At 46.1% G+C, this 21,373-nt stretch overlaps 2 protein-coding genes across 3 annotated transcripts in view; both read left to right on the top strand.

Moving 5' to 3' along the window:
* Window positions 1-6,558, top strand: part of LOC115535411 (class I histocompatibility antigen, F10 alpha chain-like) — an 87,524-nt gene extending 80,966 nt beyond the window's left edge. Inside the window, exons 10-12 of the mRNA XM_030346595.1 lie at window positions 5,284-5,310; window positions 5,659-5,726; window positions 5,969-6,558. Of these exons, the coding sequence (XP_030202455.1) occupies window positions 5,284-5,310; window positions 5,659-5,726; window positions 5,969-5,974 (101 nt within the window). The 3' untranslated portion in view covers window positions 5,975-6,558. The remainder of the gene's footprint in view (window positions 1-5,283; window positions 5,311-5,658; window positions 5,727-5,968) is intronic.
* LOC115535455 (class I histocompatibility antigen, F10 alpha chain) lies at window positions 155-19,658 on the top strand. Of its 2 annotated transcripts, none has more exons than XM_030346698.1 (8): window positions 155-315; window positions 14,758-15,021; window positions 16,285-16,566; window positions 17,223-17,522; window positions 17,790-17,891; window positions 18,140-18,166; window positions 18,808-18,875; window positions 19,164-19,658. In XM_030346698.1, exons 1-8 carry the CDS (start codon window positions 261-263, stop codon window positions 19,167-19,169), a joined length of 1,104 nt encoding a protein of 367 aa, XP_030202558.1. In that variant the 5' UTR covers window positions 155-260; the 3' UTR covers window positions 19,170-19,658. The 2 variants fall into 2 exon arrangements, with proteins under 2 accessions (XP_030202558.1, XP_030202556.1); XM_030346696.1 differs by lacking the exon at window positions 155-315 and adding an exon at window positions 9,944-10,092.
* The last annotated feature ends 1,715 nt before the right edge of the window (window positions 19,659-21,373 follow it).

Raw genomic sequence — 21,373 nt, 5'->3', positions numbered from 1 at the left:
ACACACACACACACACACACAGAAGCCAATAAAAACACACAAACGCACGCACACAAACAAATGTTTGAGTTAGTTTCACTTCACGTTCTCCTGGTAACCAATGACGTCGCAGCCGTATTGAATTCCTATTGGTCCAGAACGGCCTCTCCCTCGTGATCCGTCTCTTGTTCGCAGGTTTCCTGGTCAGTGCGTCTGATGCTCGAGTCGGAGTCACGTCTCTGTGGATAATCTCATCGAGCTGTTCTTCTGAATACATCGATATGAAGGCGCTAACGGGGCTGCTGCTGTTGGTCTTTGGTCACGGTGTGTCCCCAGGTAAGACTGACTCAAGTTTTTACTGTTCAAAACTATCTTTCCAAAAGGTTCGGTTATGGTCCCACAAGAGTCGATGCTTAGATTCCGTAATTCGTTTGAAAAGTATTTGATTATCCTTTCTAATGAGTTCAAGTAATCCACAACATGATTCATCTTTTACTGTAAATATTTGAGCTAATATAAGAACATTTATTTTTGGTTCGAACTGTGAAAACGAAACCAGCGCACTAGTTTGAAGACGTTGTTCCTAAATGTACAATCTATTATCAGAACCAAACATTAAACCTCAGTTTGGAGGGAATCCGATGTCTTCTATAATGCTACTTTTAATCCTAAGTGTTATATTAACATTCAGTCATATTGTTAACTTTTCAACGTTCGTGGAGAATCATCACGCACGCGCACAAACACATAGACACACGCAGACACACAATGATATAATTATTAACATTGCTATCAATACATTATTCTGAAATAAAATAATTACATTATTCTATTATTAATTATTCTTTCTCAAATGATGACAATGTGAAGATAGTTAAAATGCCGTAATCTAATACAGAAATTCACCAATATGCTTATAATTATGAAAACATTTTTATAGTTATTTAAATAATAGTTTATTATTCATGTCAGCATGAGTGATTAAGAGGCAGCAGGTTGTGTTGTAGTTGTAGGTCTGGACAGCCAGCGCTGTGGGCTACAGTGTGATGTTTGGATGTCAATAAGACCAAACTGGAGGTTCCTACATTACCTGGACGGCCTGGGGGCGGAGCCATGTGACAGGGGGCGGGGCCATAGGACAGGGGGAGCCATAGAGCAGGGGGAGGGGCCATGGGCCTTTCTGTCTAGAGGGATGAACAGTATTAACCTGTCTGTCGTAACCTGTCTGTATGTCTATAGTGATGTACAGCTACCTGTCAGTCTGTCTGTCTACAGTGATGTACCGTATTAACCTGTCTGTCTGTCTGTCTACAGTGATGTACCGTATTAACCAGTCCGTCTGTCTTTCTACACTAATGTACCGTATTAACCTGTCTGTCTGTCTGTCTACAGTGATGTACCGTATCAACCTGTCTGTCTGTCTGTCTACAGTGATGTACCGTATTAACCTGTCCGTCTGTCTGTCTACAGTGATGTACCGTATTAACCTGTCTGTCTGTCTGTCTACAGTGATGTACCGTATTAACCTGTCTGTCTGTCTGTCTGTCTACAGTGATGTACCGTATTAACCTGTCTGTCTGTCTGTCTACAGTGATGTACCGTATTAACCTGTCTGTCTGTCTGTCTACAGTGATGTACCGTATTAACCAGTCTGTCTGTCTGTCTACAGTGATGTACCGTATTAACCTGTCTGTCTCTCTCTCTGTCTACACTAATGTACCGTATTAACCTGTCTGTCTGTCTGTCTACAGTGATGTACCGTATTAACCTGTCTGTCTGTCTGTCTACAGTGATGTACCGTATTAACCTGTCTGTCTGTCTGTCTACAGTGATGTGCCGTATTAACCTGTCTGTCTGTCTGTCTACAGTGCTTCACTCTATGCAGTATTTCCTCACGGGGTCGTCTGGACTCACAACCTTCCCAGAGTTTGTTGCTGTTGGGATGGTGGATGGAGTTCAGATGGTTCACTATGACAGCAACAGTAAGAGAGTCGTAACCAAACATGACGCGGCGGACCAGCTCTACAGAGATCATCCGGGTGAACTCGAGAGGGACACTGGAGGCTTTCAGGGTGCCCAGCAGACCTTCAAAGCCAGCATTGGGATTGCGAAGAAGCGCTTCAACCAGACAGGAGGTAAGTTTATATCTACTGTCTGACCTCTCACATGGAGATATACATCATTCAACCCCAGGATAAAGATTCACCATACTCCTAAACACACACACACACACACACACATACACACACACACACACACACACACACACACACACACACACACACACACACACACACACACCACCCCGCCCGTTGAAGGCCGCCTTAATGCCCGGTCTTGCCTGGGCTGAAGCCCCAGGGCCTTCGCCGATCGGGGGTCTATCATGAGCTGCACTAATGATAGGCCCATGATAGCCCCCCCCCCCGATCGGCGAAGGCCCCAGACAATGTGATGTTTAGTTTGGGGCTTGCAAAGATCAGAGGCCTATCATGAGCCAAGAAAGAAGAGGGCCACTAGTGGTAGCTGGGCCCCGCGGCCCCTTGACCCCACAGCCACAGTCGTCTCACCCCCCCCCCATCTCCATTGTAAGAGCCCCTCTCAGGGGGCCTACACACCTCTCAGCCCCAGGGCCCAGTGGCAGGTGAAGGCAGGCCTGCCCCCGTGTGGTCCTAGCCTGGAGGGGGGGGGGGGGCTCCACCGGGCCTCAGCAGCAGCAGGACTCAGGGCTGAGAAAGAAAAGAATCAAAGTTTAGACATTGGATGAACGGAGCAGAAGAAGAGTCACACGGTGAACACTGAGTACTGCTACACTGAATACAGGGTATTATTAGTGTAGTAGTACTCAGTGTAGCAGTACTCAGTGTAGCAGTACTCGGTGTAGCAGTACTCGGTGTAGCAGTACTCGGTGTAGTAGTACTCGGTGTAGCAGTACTCAGTGTAGTAGTACTCAGTGTAGCAGTACTCAGTGTAGCAGTACTCAGTGTAGCAGTACTCAGTGTAGCAGTACTGAGTGTAGTAGTACTCAGTGTAGCAGTACTCAGTGTAGCAGTACTCAGTGTAGCAGTACTCAGTGTAGCAGTACTCAGTGTAGCAGTACACAGTGTAGCAGTACTCAGTGTAGCAGTACTCAGTGTAGCAGTACTCAGCGTAGCAGTACTCAGCGTAGCAGTACTCAGTGTAGCAGTACTCAGTGTAGTAGTATTTGTATGTAGGGTATTGTAGGGGTGTGTTCTGAAGAGGCTCCGTGTCAAACGGTCCGCGGGTCACCTGAGGCAGAGGCACATCCGTCCAAATACTCTGGCTGCTCTTATTCTCTGTGTTTCATTTATTTATCATAATGAGTTATGTTATGTGTATTTAATGTTAATGAAGAATCAATTACATCTAAACTCACCCTTCTCTTTTCCCTCCTTCCATCTCTCTCTCTCTCTCTCTCTCTCTCTCTCTCTCTCTCTCTCTCTCTCTCTCTCTCTCTCTCTCTCTCTCTCTCTCTCTCTCTCAGGTGCCCACATGGCTCATTTGATGTATGGTTGTGAGTGGGATGATGATGATGGTTCTACTGATGGTTATGAGCAGCATGGTTATGATGGAGAGGACTTCCTATCGTTGGACCTGAAGCACCTGACCTGGGTCGCTTCAGTACCTCAGGCTGTCAGCACCAAACGGAGATGGGACGAGAACAGAGCTTATAATCAACAGAAGAAGTACTACTACACCAAGGAGTGTGTTGATTGGCTGAAGAAGTACCTGGACTATGGGAAGAGCACTCTGCAGAGAACAGGTAACGTTGAACTTTGAACTTCAGAACTTCGAGGTCACCTCGTTAGGTTCATTTGCAAAGAAGAGAATTCATAGAGGCCCCCCTGTTCTCTCCCTCTCCCTCTCTCTGGAAGAATATGAGATAGTGAATATATTACATGACAACAACAAGTGTTTACATTAGAAAACAATCTCTCTCTCGCTCGCTCTCTCTCTCGCGCGCTCTCTCTCCCCCCACACTCTTTTCTCTCACCCCTGTCTCCCCCCATCTCTTTCACTCATCTCTCTCTCTCTCTCTCTCTCTCTCTCTCTCTCTCTCTCTCTCTCTCTCTCTCTCTCTCTCTCTCTCTCTCTCTCTCTCTCTCTCTCTCTCTCTTTCTCTCTTTCTCTCTCTCTCTCTCTCCCCCCTCCCCCTCTCTCTCTATCTCCCCCCCTCCCCCTCTCTCTCTCTCCCCTCCTCCCCCCCCCCCCCCCCCCCCCCCCCCCCCCCTCTCTCTCTCTCTCCAGAGCGTCCGCGGGTGTCTCTGCTCCAGAGGAGCCCCTCCTCCCCAGTGGTGTGCCATGCTACAGGCTTCTACCCTGACAGGGTGGTGGTGTTCTGGAGGAGAGACGGCCAGGAGCTCCATGAGCAGGTGGACCCCGGGGAGGTCCTCCCCAACCACGACGGGACCTTCCAGGTCAGCGTGGACCTCAACCTCACGGCCGTCCCACAGGAGGACTGGGGGAGGTACGAGTGTGTGGTCCAGCTGAGAGGGATCGAGGACATCTCCACCCCCCTGGACCCCGACCTCATCAGGACCAACGGGGGTAAGACTGGTGTTGGAGGGGATGGAGGTGGGGAACACATGTCTCACCACCTCCACCTGACCTCATCACAACCACTGCCAGGTGTACCTGGACACTGCTGAAGCTACTGGGTAAACACACAGCTCCCAGGAGTTGCTCACTGCAGCAGAACACGGTGCATTGTGGGTAAATTAGTTCTATGAATAGGGCTAGGCTCAGATCAGTCCCTGAGTGACCCTGAGCTCCAGAACAGATTCTAGAGGAATAGTTACACTGACGTTGTGTTAGTCGTGTGTGTAGCATCACGTGACGTTGACTTGTGCTTCACTGATGGAGGGATGGATGGGAGAGGGTCTCTGTCCATCATCTATTATTACACACCTGATTTTATTTTCTGGATTTACCTTCAAGGCAAGGGTGGCCTCACCATCCCCATCATCATTGGGTTGCTTGTTCTCCTCCTCGCTGCTGCTGCTGCTGTTGTTGGAGTCCTTCTGTACAAGAAGCGGAACGGTGAGTGGATTAAACTCTCCAGGAGGACAGACACCTGAACTCCACCTGCTCCTACTTCCTGTCCCCTTCCTACGATCTGATTGGTTGTCTTCACACACTGGCGGTCTGGTGGTAGAAACCTCCACTTCTGATTGATGAACCTCCTCCAATGTCCACTGAGATGTTGTGGCATTAAGAATATTAAAGTATAATAACATCAGGATATTCACCACTGTTACAACACTAATCATTTCTCTTGATCCTTAGCTTCAGACAAGGGACACAAACTAGTTGGTGAGTAAATTGTGTTTTTACTGCAGTTCGTTTCTTATGATTATTGCCACTAACAATAGTGTCTAGCTCACTGGACTATACAGCTCTGTAGATCTAGATACATCTAGCTCACTAGACTATATAGCTCTATAGATCTAGACACATCTAGCTTACTGGACTATACAGCTCAGTATATCTAGTAACATCTAGCTCACTGGATGATACAGTTCTAGATCTAGATACATCTAGCTCACTGGACTATACAGCTCTATAGATCTAGATACATCTAGCTCACTGGACTATACAGCTCTATAGATCTAGATACATCTAGCTCATGACTTCACCTCCTCCCATTCTGATACTTCCCAGGTTCTGACACCAGCTCTGAGAACACTGAGGGGCAGAATCCGGCTCCTGAGGCCCAACCTCTGACCACAGTCAGTACTTTACCACTTTACAATACTTATTCAGAGTAATATGTTCACAGTTATATTTATATGCAGCCTACTTTATCACAGTGATAGTAATACTTTAACAATTCTTTATCACAGTAATATATTAACTGTCATATTTTAACAGTACTTCATCACAGTAACATATTAAGAGTACATCATCACAGGGATAATGTGTGTGATAATGTTTGATGTTTAATCCTGACTTGTGCTTCCTTGCTGTTTAGGGTTAAAGTTAAATCATGAAGAGGCTTCTCACATTCCTCTTCCTAAAGCAGGATGGAGTGGATCGCTGTCATCTATAATCATCACAATCAGTTTGGGGACTTCAGCTAACTAAATATGCTATGTTTGCTTAGTTACATTAACATTCATACTTTAATTTGATAAAAAACATAAATCCGTAAGAAGTGTAAATCAATTAGATCTCTGTATTTGTGATTGATGGACTAATCCTGCAATCTTTCACTGACCTTTGGAAACCATGGCAACATGACCCCGCCATCAAGGCCATTTTGTTTTGGTTCTAACTGCTTAATCTTATAAACTTTTAAATTATGTTATTGTCAAGTCATATTTAAGTTTCAAATAATGTTCAAAGATTCTGAATCAAGGTTTGGGAAAGTGAGATTCTGTCAAGTTTGAATAGAATAATCGTTACATTTTCTGCTAGCTAGAGAATTGCATTGCTACATAGGCTAGCACAATCGAGCTAGGCTGCTTAAGCTTTAATGCTTTTTGTTGTGTTTTCTGTGTTCTTTGGGGAATTGGATCATATATACTTTGGTTATTCTGTCAATAAATTACATAAAAATTGTTCTCCCTACATAAATGTAATATACTTATTGCTAAATTAGGTTTACCTTCTTTGTTTAGAGGTTAGGTTTATTATTAAAGGTTATAGGTTATAGGTTAATCCTTCGGATTAAATTGAAAAAAAATAATACAGAAATTAAAATACGAAATTCTTATATTTAGTCTTAAAAAATTAGAAGTCATGTGATACATATACATTCACAAAAACATTTATTAATGGCATTTATGATTTTCATTATTTAGAAAGCCTTTTATTTATTCTGTATTTGATAATATCCTATAATATACAATATAAACACAATCATACTAGATGTTAATAGCTTTAATATCATGGAAACGGATATAATCTTTCAGCAGATCAAATGAATCCTTATTCAGTTCCCCACCCAGCTAGCGTGAGGAACCAAGCTGGCTGCTGGCCACAGGACTGGTCTGACTGGTTTGGAGACAGGCTGCCTAGGCGACCTAATTGGCTGCCTGGGTCACATGGTGCGCTGAGTGTCAGTACGTATCTCGGTTTTTAAGTCCAGTACAGTACGGTACGGTTCATAGTTATGGGAAAAATAAAAAAAAACTGCTTTTTGGCAACAACGGAGAATGGCCGTAGGTCAGCCGCAATGAAAACACCAATAAACTTGGTTATGGCATTTGCATTTCTGAATTGCCAGACAGGGGTTGTTGAAATAGTGTTGTGAGCTGGGTTTGCACAGCTCGTTTTCTTTCCACAGCAACAGTGATAGTAACACCTGGATGGTGCCTTTTCAAATGCGTGTGCTAGGGGTGTGCATTTCTGGCACAAATACTATTCGATAGTATCCGATAGTATTCAAATAATATTAGAAAATCGCTCAATCCAGAGGTGCGTTCAGAATCGCAAACATAGGCGAACGTTCGCGAACGATTTTAAACATTTTCCGTTAAACGAACATAAGCAAGCAAACATTTACGAACATAGGCAAACTGTCTGAAGAGGTAGTTCTCCACAAACACTTCGGCTACGTGACATTCGTTGCCATGGCATTAAACTAAACTATATTGAAATCATTTACTCCTTTCCTACACAGAAAGCAATAGATAAAACGTTTCATATAGCCTATCTACACCCTTACTTCAACTGTTGTCTTATGTATCCTAAAATGCGATTTGAACGTTATATCGCAGTAAGTGGGTACAACTTCGGTGACGTAGCCCTCTATTCTTGAATTTTCCGTACTGGTTGTCAGACAATGTCTGCAGTAGGCTTTCAACGAGGTCGACCACTTGCAAACCCTCTTCTGTAAACTCTTCCATTAACATGGAGGCTGCCGCTAATACCATGGCCTTCGTATCCATTTTTTTCGTTCAGTTTGTTTAGAACGGTGTTCAAAAATCGTTCAAAATTAATTGTTTAATGTCAACGCGGTCGTTGCGAACGTTCACCTATGTTCGCTGAACTTGAACGCACCTCAGAACCCCTCACGGACGCACGCTCCTCGGATACACGCACACACAATGACACAGGGAGCGGCTTTTATGATTTGTGTGAAATCAATCTGTTTATTTCAACAACTGCGCCATCAACATTCAACATCGAAATTATTTCAACGTGGGCAGATGGACATGCGCCGGAAACGGATCACTATTTATTTATTTAACTGAACACAGCCTGCATGACGGTGAACTAGAGACGTCAAAAATATAACTTCACACAATGTGTCTTTTTACAATTTATTTGTTACCAGCATTCGTAGTGTTGATCCGCAGAGAAATAGTCCGCCGAAGACGTTGACGTTGCTTAGCAACCGAGGATGATATTCACCACCTGACGTTGTGAAGGCCCATGCAAGTCAACGGAGCGTTCAACAGCATTGAGAAGAGCCGTGTAATAAATAACGATAGTCACATTCATTATTCGATATTCGACTATTAGACGATCGTTGCCCGCTATGTACGCCACTTTTATGTACCGCAGTACACCTCTGTAACCGCTCCGAAATGCCTGTACCGTGACGGTTCGGTACAAATACGTGTACCGTTACACCCCTAGTTGTAATGAACTGTATTGTAAATGTTAATAAACCTTTGACCCTGCATGCTCTAACTTTCAATTCAGTTTTTTATTGAAGTCAGATCGTATTTTATTGTGTACTAAAGGTGAGATTATCGTGTTGTGTACTGAAAGTCAGGTTGTTTCATTGTGTTGTGCACTAAAGTGAGATCATCACGTTGTGTTGTGTACTAAAGTGAGATCATCATTGTGTTGTGTACTAAAGTGAGATCATCGTTGTGTTTGTACTAAAGTGAGGACATACACACACACACAGACACACTCTCGCAACCCTGACTGGAAACGGAATTCCTATATTTTCTACAATTTTTTTTTTTTAAATAGTCTGGCCAAGCCCCTTGCACACCTTGGCCCCGAGGCTGCGGCGTAGGGTAGCATGTGTGTCAATCAGTCTGCACACACACACACACACACACACACACACACACACACACACACACACACACACACACACACACACACACACACACACACACACACACACACACACACACACACACACACACACACACACACACACACACACACACACACACACACACACACACACACACACACACACACACACACACACAGATTCAAATGTCAACGTCATGTGATTTCAGATAACCTAGTTCCGGTACTGGGTCGATGTGGCCACACGGGGCGCTGTGGCGCTGATGGTCTTCTCAGCACATCGAGCTGTACCACACAATGCGTTCACCTTGTAGGCCTAGAGTGTACTAGAATTAAACTGTAAAATCACCATAGAAAATATTGTTGACAACCTTTTAAAGTTATATTGCATCTATATTCCATTTTGACTTCTTGGATCACAGAATCAATGATTGAACATGATGTGTTGAAAGTTGATCTCTGTGTCATAACATCTGAAGCTATGAGCTCCGGCCAGCAGGCGGGTTCTGCTGTTCTGTGTTGTTCAGAGGAACCGAGGGTATTTCCTCCTTCAGCAGCAGCAGACACAAAATGGAGGAGCACTGCGCTCTCTGAAAGGGTGTGGCACCTCGACAATGTGTGTGTTTATAGAGTCGGTGTTTGTTTTGCATGTCATTGCATGTAAGACATCTGATATCAGGACGCTAGTGGAGGAAGATCATAAGGAATATGAACTCTAGTCACACCAACGCTGGTCAGGGCTGTGGATCTCACACACACACACACACACACACACACACACACACACACACACACACAAGCCAATAAAAACACACAAACGCACGCACACAAACAAATGTGTTTGAGTTAGTTTCACTTCACGTTCTCCTGGTAACCAATGACGTCGCAGCAGTATTGAATTCCTATTGGTCCAGAACGGCCTCTCCCTCGTGACCTGTCTCTTGTTCGCAGGTTTCCTGGTCAGTGCGTCTGATGCTCGAGTCGGGGCCACGTCTCTGTGGATAATCTCATCGAGCTGTTCTTCTGAATACATCGCTATGAAGGCGCTAATAGGGCTGCTGCTGTTGATCTTTGGTCACGGTGTGTCCCCAGGTAAGACTGACTCAAGTTTTTACTGTTCAAAACTATCTTTCCAAAAGGTTCGGTTATGGTCCCTCAAGAGTCGATGCTTAGATTCCGTAATTCGTTTGAAAAGTATTTGATTATCCTCTCTAATGAGTTCAATTAATCCACAACATGATTCATCTTTTACTGTAAATATTTAAGCTAATATAAGAACATTTATTTTTGGCTCTAACTGTGAAAACGAAACCAGCGCACTAGTTTAATGACGTCGTTCCTAAATGTACAATCTATTATCAGAACCAAACATTAAACTTCAGTTTGGAGGGAATCCGATGTCTTCTATAATACTACTTTTAATCCTAAATGTTATATTAACATTCAGTCATATCTTGTTGTTAACTTTTCAACGTTCGTGGAGAATCATTACGCACGCGCACAAACGCATAGACACACGCAGACGCACAATAATATAATTATTAACATTGCTATCAATACATTATTCTGAAATAAAATAACTTCATTATTCTATAATTAATTATTCTTTCTCAAATTATGACAATGTGAAGATAGTTAAAATGCCATCATCTAATTCAGAAATTCACCAATATGCTTATAATTATGAAAACATTTTTATAGTTATTTAAATAATAGTTTATTATTCATGTCAGCATGAATAATTAAGAGGCAGCAGGTTGTGTTGTAGTTGAAGGTCTGGACAGCCAGTGCTGTGGGCTACAGTTTGATGTTTGGATGTCAATAAGATCAAACTGAAGGTTCCTATATTACCTGGACGGCCAGGGGGCGGAGCTATGTGACAGGGGGCGGAGCCAGAGGACAGGGGGAGCCATAATAATAATAATAATAATAATAATACATTGAATTTAGAGGTGCGCCTTTCAAGACACCCAAGGTCACCTTACAGAGCATATAGTGTCTATAGTGTACGACCCCCTGGGCTCGTTGAGGAGCCAGATATCGCAACTCGCCCGCCTGGCGGAGCGGTGGCTCGTTGAGGGGGAGGGCCCCCCGCTGCTGGATCGGCTGGTGATCGACCGCTGCATCCGAGCCCTGCCCACCGGGGCCAAACGCTGGGCCTCCGGGAACCAACCCAGGTCGGTGAACGACCTTGTGGAGCTGTTGGAGAACCACCAGGTCACCCAGCGGCTGTGCAGCGGGGCGACCCCGGCCCCCGGGGGGGGGGGGGGGGGTGAGACCCGGACCGAGCGGCGCGGACGGACACCGGAGAGCCAGCGCACCCAGGCACCACCCTCCCGTGCCTGGGTGCGCCCATGCACCACGCAAAGTCCTCTATATGGCCCACACCCACCTATTGGGGGCTCACCTGGGGATGGATAAGACGAGGGACAGAATCCTGAACCGGTTTTACTGGCCGGGGGTAAAACGGAATGTAGAGGATTACTGCCGGGCCTGCCCCGAGTGCCAATGCACCGCCCCGAGACCCACGGTACGGAACCCCCTCATACCGATGCCGCTGATCGAAGTCCCGTTCGACTGCCTGGGTCTAGACATCATAGGTCCCCTCCCCAAGACTAGCCGAGGCCATCGCTACGTCCTAGTTATGGTGGATTACGCCACACGCTACCCGGAGGCAGTTCCTCTCCATGCCGCCACAGCCAAAGGCGAGGGAACTAATGGTTTTATTCAGCCGGGTGGGGATAGTCCGAGAGATCCTGACGGATCAAGGGTCTTGTTTTATGTCCCGGGTTTTGAAAGACCTCACCAGTCTGTTGCAGATCCGCCACCTCCGGACCTCCGTCTACCTCCCCCAAACCGACGGGTTGGTGGAGAGGTTTAACAAAACCCTGAAGTCCATGCTCAAGAAGGTCATGGAAGCAGATGGGAAAATCCGAGCGGAAGTCATCAGCATGCTACAGATGGGGGTCATCGAGGAGGCCCACAGCGCATGGTCCAGCCCGGTGGTCCTGGTCCCCAAACCGGATGGAACGTACCGCCAGTGTCGGCCTTCGACGCCTATCCCATGCCCCGCATAGACGAACTGATAGAGCGGCTGGGCCCGGCCCGGTTCATTACCACCCTGGACCTGACAAAAGGATACTGGCAGGTCCCTTCTCACCCAGCGGGCCCGGGAGAAGACAGCGTTCGCCACCCCCGACGGGCTGTACCAGTACACGGTCCTCCCGTTCGGGGTGCACGGGGCGCCCGCGACCTTCCAGCGGATGATGGACCGGGTCCTACGGGCCCACAGGGAATAGGCCGCCGCCTACATCGACGACATCGTCGTCCACAGCAGCACCTGGGACCTGCACCTACATCACCTCCGTTCCGTCATTTGTGCGCTCCGAGCCGCCGGTCTCTCGGCCAACCCTAAGAAATGCCGCCTGGGCCTCGAAGGGGCGCCCTACCTGGGCTACCGAGTGGGGAGGGGCAGCGTGAAGCCGCAAGAGGAGAAGGTGAAGACCATCCGGACCTGGCCCCGGCCGAGGACGAAGAAGCAGGTGAAGTCATTCCTTGGACTCGTGGGGTACTACCAACGCTTCATCCCGGCGTTCGCGACACTGGCCAGCCCCCTCCACGGGTTGACGCGGAGGGCTCTGCCTGACCGGGTCGAGTGGACGGAGGAGGTCGAGGAGGCCGAGGAGGCGTTCTCGTGCCTCCGACGGGCCCTCTGCACCGAGCCCCTCCTGATCACCCCGGACTTCAACCTCCCCTTCGTCGTCCACACCGACGCGTCCGAGGTGGGGCTGGGAGCGGTCTTATCCCAGGTCCGGTCGGGCGAGGAGCACCCGGTGACCTATATCAGCCGGAAACTCCTGGCCAGCGAGAAAGCCTACTCGACCGTGGAGAAGGAGGCGCTGGTGATAAAGTGGACACTGGAGAAACTTCGCTACTACCTCCTCGGACGCACCTTCACCCTGGTCACAGACCACGCCCCCCTGAAGTGGATGGCCACGGCCAAGGATACCAACGCCCGGGTGACGCGCTGGTTCCTGGCTCTGCAGGATTACCACTTCCAGGTGGTCCACCGGCCCGGACGCGCACATGCCAACGCCGACGCACTGTCCCAGAGGGGGAGGGACTGCCTGTCCCGGGGGGTCCCCGACTTGCAGCTGAGGGTGGGGGTGTGGGGCAACCCCGATCCGACGGAGGAGTTCGAGCCCCGCCAGTGCCCTCTCCGCGGGCAGGTAGTCCGCGGGAGATATGTGCCGCTCGGCGCGGCGACGCGGGAGCGCGCATCGAGCGCACCCGCGCAATCACAGAGATGCGGAGCACCCGGCGGAAGGAGACGGCGGAGGGTTCTTAAGGACCGAGCGCGCACCAGTCATGGAAGTGCGTCCGAGCTGGAGAGACGCGGTAGGGGGAGACTTCCGAGGCCCACGCTACTGACATTTCGCCTCTCCCCAGCACTAAGCAGAAGGAGACCCAAGGGAGCAAGATGCCGACCCCGCAGCAGGACCAGACCCGGGGCGGTTCCCTTTTTTCCCCAGACCAGGAAGAACCTCAGTTAACTTTTAAGTTACCCTTTTTTGCACGAGTGGGAAAACGTAATAAAAATCTGTTAACCCACACCCTGTTTGGTGCATCTCCTTCCTGAATCTCAGCCGCCGACGGTCGGGGTTGCCACAATAGTCATCATAAATCGTTTAAAAAACAAGACATTGTGGAAAAAAATAAAAAAATAAATAAACATAATAAATAAAAAATAATAAATAAAAGAGAGATCCCCCTGCTCCCACAGAGCAGGGGGAGGGGCCATGGGCCTTTCTGTCTAGACCAGGGGTCCCCAACCTTTTCAGCACCAAGGACCGGTTTGATTCTCCAAAAAAATTCTCGGACCGGTGGGGCGGGCCCGCCAGAGGTTGCCAATTTGTTGATATTTTCATATACTGTTGTGCATGCATTCATTTACAATAACTAGTTCCAGTTATTTATGAACAGTGAAGGTAACAAACTCTTAAAAAACAATGTGAACTTGAACAAGTGAAAAAAGAACAACTATGAACATAAGTATAGTGAACTAAACTTGAAGTAACATCTATCCGGTGGTTGGGGACCGCTGCTCTAGAGGGATGAACAGTATTAACATGTCTGTCGTAACCTGTCTATATGTCTATAGTGATGTACCGTATTAACCTGTCTGTCTGTCTGTCTGTCTACAGTGATGTACCGTGTTAACCTGTCTGTCTGTCTGTCTACAGTGATGTACCGTATTAACCTGTCTGTCTGTCTGTCTACAGTGATGTACCGTATTAACCTGTCTGTCTGCCTGTCTACAGTGATGTACCGTATTAACCTGTCTGTCTGTCTACAGTGATGTACCGTATTAACCTGTCTGTCTGTCTGTCTACAGTGATGTACCGTATTAACCTGTCTGTCTGTCTACAGTGATGTACCGTATTAACCTGTCTGCCTGTCTACAGTGATGTACCGTATTAACCTGTCTGTCTGTCTGTCTACAGTGATGTACCGTATTAACCTGTCTGTCTGTCTACAGTGATGTACCGTATTAACCTGTCTGCCTGTCTACAGTGATGTACCGTATTAACCTGTCTGTCTGTCTACAGTGATGTACCGTATTAACCTGTCTGTCTGTCTGTCTACAGTGATGTACCGTATTAACCTGTCTGTCTGTCTGTGTACAGTGATGAACTGTATTAACCTGTCTGTGTGTCTACAGTGATGTACCATATTAACCTGTCTGTCTGTCTACAGTGCTTCACTCTCTGCATTATGTCTACACGGCGTCGTCTGGACTCTCAACCTTCCCAGAGTTTGTTGCTGTTGGGATGGTGGATGGAGTTCAGATGCTTCACTTTGACAAACAGTCAAAAACAGTCCTCAAACAGGACTGGATGGAGCAGCTCACCAGAGATGACGCCGAATACCTGGAGAGTAGCAATGGACTCTCTCTGCGTTCCCAACAGACCTTCAAAGACGACATTGGGATTCTGAAGCAGCGCTTTAACCAGACAGGAGGTAAGTTTATATCTACTGTCTGACCTCTCACATGGAGATATCCATCATTCAACCCCAGGATAAAGATTCACCATACTCCTAAACACACACACACACACACACACACACACACACACACACACACACACACACACACACACACACACACACACACACACACACACAGTGTAGCAGTACTCAGTGTAGTAGTATTTGTATGTAGGGTAGTGTAGGGGTGTGTTCTGAAGAGGCTCCGTGTCAAACGGCCCGCGGGTCACCTGAGGCAGAAGCACATCCGTCCAAATACTCTGGCTGCTCTTATTCTCTGTGGTTTCATTTATTCATCATAACCCTGCGTTCACACCAAAAGATGCATTTGCTGCCCGAACGCGTTGACGCCGAAGTTTTGCGGCGCAGCAAATCAAGTTTTGCGGCGCAGCAAAGGTTTTGACGCGCAGCAAAAGTTTTGCTGCGCTGCAGTTTTGCCCGCTGTGCTTCTGAATTCATTCACAACCATGGCCGACATTACGAGCATTGCATGTCTTTACCTGTTGTGGAAGAGGGAGAAACGTCGGAATGCCCGTCGTTTATGGGTTCATGAGACCATTCGGAGCCTGGAAGGCTGGTGCTGCCTGGCACCCAACTGGGTTTTGTTTGGGGTTGTTATTCTAGCCCTTTAGCATACTCATAGTTTAGTTTAACTGTAAACACAACTACACTACAGAATGCTGATTTGTGGGTTTTTTCGAGTTACTAAATAAATGTAACGGTAGTGAACTCTAGGTCACTCCAAGGGAGTAACACTGATTGGCTGTTACGGCATGTCACTCAGTGGCAACGCCTCAGTGGCAACGCTGTTGAACGCTGATTGAGTGTCATCACGCGTTTGCTGCCGAAAAGTTGAAATATTTCAACTCGAGCAGCATGTGATGCGCCGCAGAATACGTGAACGCGCCCGCCGCGGGCGTGCTGCGCTGCAAATCAGATTTTGCCGCGCCGCAAATCAAATTTTGCTGCCGGTTTTCTCGGCAGCTAGTGCTGCGGCAGCAAAGCAGCAACGCGTCTCTACATTCACTTTGAATGGGATCGTGCTGCGCGGCAACTTTTTGCATCTTTTGGTGTGAACGCAGGGTTATGAGTTATTTTATAGTAATGCTCATAAGGTTTGTGTTGTGACGTCTGTGTGTATTTAATGTTAATGAAGAATCAATTACATCCTCTCTCTCTCTCTCTCTCTCTCTCTCTCTCTCTCTCTCTCTCTCTCTCTCTCTCTCTCTCTCTCAGGTGCCCACATATTTCAGAAGATGTATGGTTGTGAGTGGGATGATGATGATGATGATTCTATTGATGGTTATGAGCAGTATGGTTATGATGGAGAGGACTTCATATCGTTGGACCTGAAGACCCTGACCTGGGTCGCTGCAGTACCTCAGGCTTTCCCCACCAAACAGAGATGGAATCAGGAAAAAGGTTATAATGAACAGCAGAAGAACTACTTCAACAAGGAGTGTGTTGATTGGCTGAAGAAGTACCTGTCCTATGGGAAGAGCACACTGCAGAGAACAGGTAAAGTCACATGACCTGGTGCTGGGCGTCGACACACTCATGTCTCTGAGTCTCTGTTCTCTCTCTCTCTCCCCCCCTCGCTCTCTCTCCCTCCCCCTCTCACTTTCTCCCTCCCCCCTCTCTCCCTCTCTCTCTCTCTCTCTCTCTCTCTCTCCCTCCCTCTCTCTCTCTCTCTCTCTCTCTCTCTCTCTCTCTCTCTCTCTCTCTCTCTCTCTCTCTCTCTTCCCCCCCCCCCCCCATCTCTATCGCTCCCTCTCCCCTACCTCTGAGGACGTGAGTCTCTGTATCTTTCTCCTCACCTGCTTCTCCTCACCTCTCACACCTCTCCCCTATTCTCCACATGTTTTTCTACCTTTCCCTCTCTCACACATATATCGAGATGTATCAAGATCTCTCTCTCCCTCTCTCTGTCTCTGTCTCCCCCCCTCTCTCTCTGACCACAATATATTAACTAAGTCCTAATGTCCTGGATTAAGCCAACGAGACTCAACCCTCAAGGGAGACGCAACTCAGAGCTTTATGGAAGAATATAAAACACAGAATATATTATATATATATATACATAAAAAATCTCTCTCTCTCTCACTCTCACTCTCTCTCTCCCTATCCCCCCCCCTCTCTCTCTCCCCCCCCCCCCCCCCCCTCTCTCTCTCCAGAGCGTCCGCGGGTGTCTCTGCTCCAGAGGAGCCCCTCCTCCCCAGTGGTGTGCCATGCTACAGGCTTCTACCCTGACAGGGTGGTGGTGTTCTGGAGGAGAGACGGCCAGGAGCTCCATGAGCAGGTGGACCCCGGGGAGGTCCTCCCCAACCACGACGGGACCTTCCAGGTCAGCGTGGACCTGGACCTCACGGCCGTCCCACAGGAGGACTGGGGGAGGTACGAGTGTGTGGTCCAGCTAAAAGGCATCGAGGACATCTCCACCCCCCTGGACCCCGCCCTCATCAGGACCAACTGGGGTAAGACTGGTGTTGGAGGGGATGGAGGTGGGGAACACATGTCTCACCACCTCCATCTGACCTCATCACAACCACTGCCAGGTGTACCTGGACACTGCTGAAGCTACTGAGTAAACACACAGCTCTCAGGAGTAGCTCACTGCAGCAGAACAGGGTGGAGAGGGATGATGGAGGGATGGATGGGGGAGGGTCTCTGTCCAACATCTATTATAATATTATTATTATTATTATTACACACCTGATTTTAATTACTTGATTTACCTTCAGTGTACATGAGTGGCCTCACCATCCCCATCATCATTGGGTTCGTTGTTCTCCTCCTCGTTGCTGCTGCTGTTGTTGGAGTCCTTCTGTACAAGAAGAGGAACGGTGAGTGTATCAAACTCTCCAGGAGGACAGACACCTGATCTCCACCTGCTCCTACTTCCTGTCCCCTTCATACGATCTGATTGGTTGTCTTCACACACTGGCGGTCTGGTGGTAGAAACCTCTCCACCTCTGAATGATGAACCTCCTCCAATGTCCACTGAGATGTTGTGGCATTAAGAATATGAAAGTATAATAACGTGAGGATATTCACCACTGTTACAACACTAATCATTTCTCTTGATCCTTAGCTTCAGACCAGCGACACAAACCAGTTGGTGAGTAAATTGTGGTTTTACTGCAGTTCGGTTCTTATGATTATTGCTACTACCAATAGTCACCGTCTAGCTCACTGGACTATACAGCTCTGTAGATCTAGATACATCTAGCTCACTAGACTTTACAGCTCTATAGATCTAGATACATCTAGCTCACTGGACTATACAGCTCTATAGAACTAGATACATCTAGCTCACTGGACTATACAGCTCTATAGATCTAGATACATCTAGCTCTCTGGACTATACAGCTCTATAGATCTAGATACATTTAGCTCACTGGACTATACAGCTCTATAGATCTAGATACATCTAGCTCACTGGACTATACAGCTCTATAGATCTAGATACATCTAGCTCACTGGACTATACAGCTCTATAGATCTAGAATCATCTAGCTCACTGGACTATACAGCTCTATAGATCTAGATACATCTAGCTCACTGGACTATACAGCTCTGTAGATCTAGATACATCTAGCTCACTGGACTATACAGCTCTATATATCTAGATACATATAGCTCACTGGACTATACAGCTCTATAGATCTAGATACATCTAGCTCACTGGACTATACAGCTCTATAGATCTAGATACATCTAGCTCATGACCTCACCTCCTCCCATTCTGATACTTCCCAGGTTCTGACAGCAGCTCTGAGAACACTGAGGGGCAGAATCCGGCTCCTGAGGCCCAACCTCTGACCACAGTCAGTACTTTACCACTTTACAATACTTATTCAGTGTCATATGTTTACAGTTATATTTAATTAGCAGCCTACTTTATCACAGTAATAGTAATACTTAATATTACTTAAGTAATAACAATAATCCATCACAGAAATACATTTGGTCACATTTTAACAGTACTTCTTCACAGTAATAGATTTACAATCATATGTTAACAGTACTTCATCAAAGTAATACATCATAAGTAAATCATCACAGTGATAATGTGTTTAATGTTTAATGCTGACTTGTGCTTCCTTGCTGTTTAGGGTTAAAGTTAAATCATGAAGAGGCTTCTCACGTTCAGCTTCCTAAAGCAGGATGGAGTGGATCGCTGTTCATCTATAATCATCACAATCAGGCTTGGGGCTTCAGCTAACTAAAGATGCTACATTTGCTAAATTACAACTCCCCAAGCAATGTTATACTTACAAGGAGCAAGTAAGTTACATATTAATTTAGTCTTTCGGCCTGTAGCATATAAACAAAATGAAGCATAATCCTAACTGCATTTGAAGTAGACATTGAGACTCACAAAAAATGGACGCTATAGGACAGTGATCATGATTTGTCTCAATATCAGATTAACAACAATGGGTCAAATAGCAATGGCTGGTGGAATGGCCATGAAGTAGGTCTGTATATGCAGTGTAAGCTTGTCCAGGCCCTGCAAGTCAGGATGTAGGCTATGAGTCTGAATGAATAGTAGGTAAATAGGTAGTGGCCATCCCCCGAAATGCACCAGAATACAGGAAATCTAATCTATTCCCAAAAAAATACTTGTGTCAAGACGGAACTATATTCCGTCTTGACACGAGAACACGTGTGACCCCAGAACCCCAGAACCCCAGAACCCAAACCCCAGACCCCCTGTCTATTATTGATCAACGTTTTTGATCAACAGCCGCCACTGATGGCAACTGTCAATCTGTAAGAAGTGTAAATCTTTTTTTGTGATAAATTTGATTAACTCACTGGCAATACCTTGGGTGCCTTGAAAGGCGCCTCTAAATTAAATGTATTATTATTATTATTATTAAACCTGCAAACAATATTTCACTGACGCCTGGAAACCATGGCAACACGACCTCCCAATGATGGTAATTTTGCTTTATGTTACCGCCACTTCGTGTTATAACATTTTACTTATTTACTATATATTATAATATATGATATTAACATAATATTATAATAATATAATATTGTTTAATATGTTTAAAATAATGTTTAAAGATTCTGAATTAAGATTTTTGACAGTGAGAGTGTCAAGTTTGAATACAATATTAGATTAATTCAATGTGCCTCCTTAAATTGTATGAATTCAGAGTTCTGCTAGCTATAGAATTGCATTGCTACATAGGCTCCAACAATCGAGCTACGTTGCTTCAGCCTTAATGCTCTTTGTTGTATATTCTTTGTTTTTTGGGGAATTGGATCATATATCCTTGGGTTATCTTTCAATAAAATACATTAAAAAAAATTGCCTACATATATTTAATATACTTATCATTAGGTTAGGTTTACAAGTTTACATACTTCGTTTAGAGGGTTTATTTTTAAAGGATGTTTGGTTTTAGGTTAATCCTCAGGATTAAATTGACAAATATAAACTAATTTATTTTAAAATAATATGTAATTGAATAAAAAGATACGGAAATTAATACAAAATTATTATATTGAGTTATAAAAAACTGAGAAGCGATGACATATACATTCACAAAACATTGATGAACTGCATTTATGATATTATGTATTTAGCTTTACATTTTTTCAGTATTTGGTAATATATATAATATGAACACAATTTTACTAAATGTTTTAATATCATGAAAACAGATATGATCTATATGCAGATCAAATAATATTTATGTATAAATCCTTATTCAGTTCCCCACCCAACGTGTAGCACCAAGATTGCTGCCAGGTAAGGGCCAGGACTGAACTGACTGGTTTGGAGTCAGGCTGCCTGGGCGGCCCGATTGGCTGCCTGTGTCACATGGTGTGCTGGGCGTTGGCTCTGGAAAGCCCCGGTAGCTGCAGCCTGGCTTCCCGCCAGCGATCACGAGCACCACATGACAAACTGCCACAACACTGGCCTCCATCTTGTCTCCTGACGTCAAAAGAACCACCGAATGGCGGCTGTGGTCACTGCACACGGTGTCTGATTTAACGACGATAAAAAAAAACATGTCATCATTTATAAAGATTATTTTACAATGTTGCGTTGTAATGAACTGTATTGTAAACATTAACAAAAAACCTTTGACCCTGGCTCTAACTTTAAATTCGGTTTGTCATTAAAGTCAGATCGTATTTTATTGTGTACTAAAGTGAGATCATCATTGTGGTGTGTTGTGTTCGCTATAGGTGGAGCAGGGTGAAGAGACAACACCGTCACCAGCGACATAACACCTAAACTGCCAACACTGGCGTCCAGTGAAGTATGACGTGTAGGTCTGTGTCAAAAAATAGTCTTGTC

The sequence above is a fragment of the Gadus morhua genome, chromosome 22 (assembly GCF_902167405.1).
Source record: "Gadus morhua chromosome 22, gadMor3.0, whole genome shotgun sequence".
Taxonomy (NCBI): domain Eukaryota; kingdom Metazoa; phylum Chordata; class Actinopteri; order Gadiformes; family Gadidae; genus Gadus; species Gadus morhua.
This window is presented reverse-complemented; position numbering and strand designations above follow the sequence as displayed.

Excerpts from the sequence above, each read along its gene's own strand:
- LOC115535455 (XM_030346698.1), top strand. The coding sequence starts at position 261 with ATGAAGGCGCTAACGGGGCTGCTGCTGTTGGTCTTTGGTCACGGTGTG. Across the intron at positions 316-14,757 it reads TGGTCACGGTGTGTCCCCAG|TGCTTCACTCTCTGCATTAT; the intron begins GTAAGACTGACT and ends GTCTGTCTACAG. Across the intron at positions 17,523-17,789 it reads CCTCATCAGGACCAACTGGG|TGTACATGAGTGGCCTCACC; the intron begins GTAAGACTGGTG and ends ATTTACCTTCAG.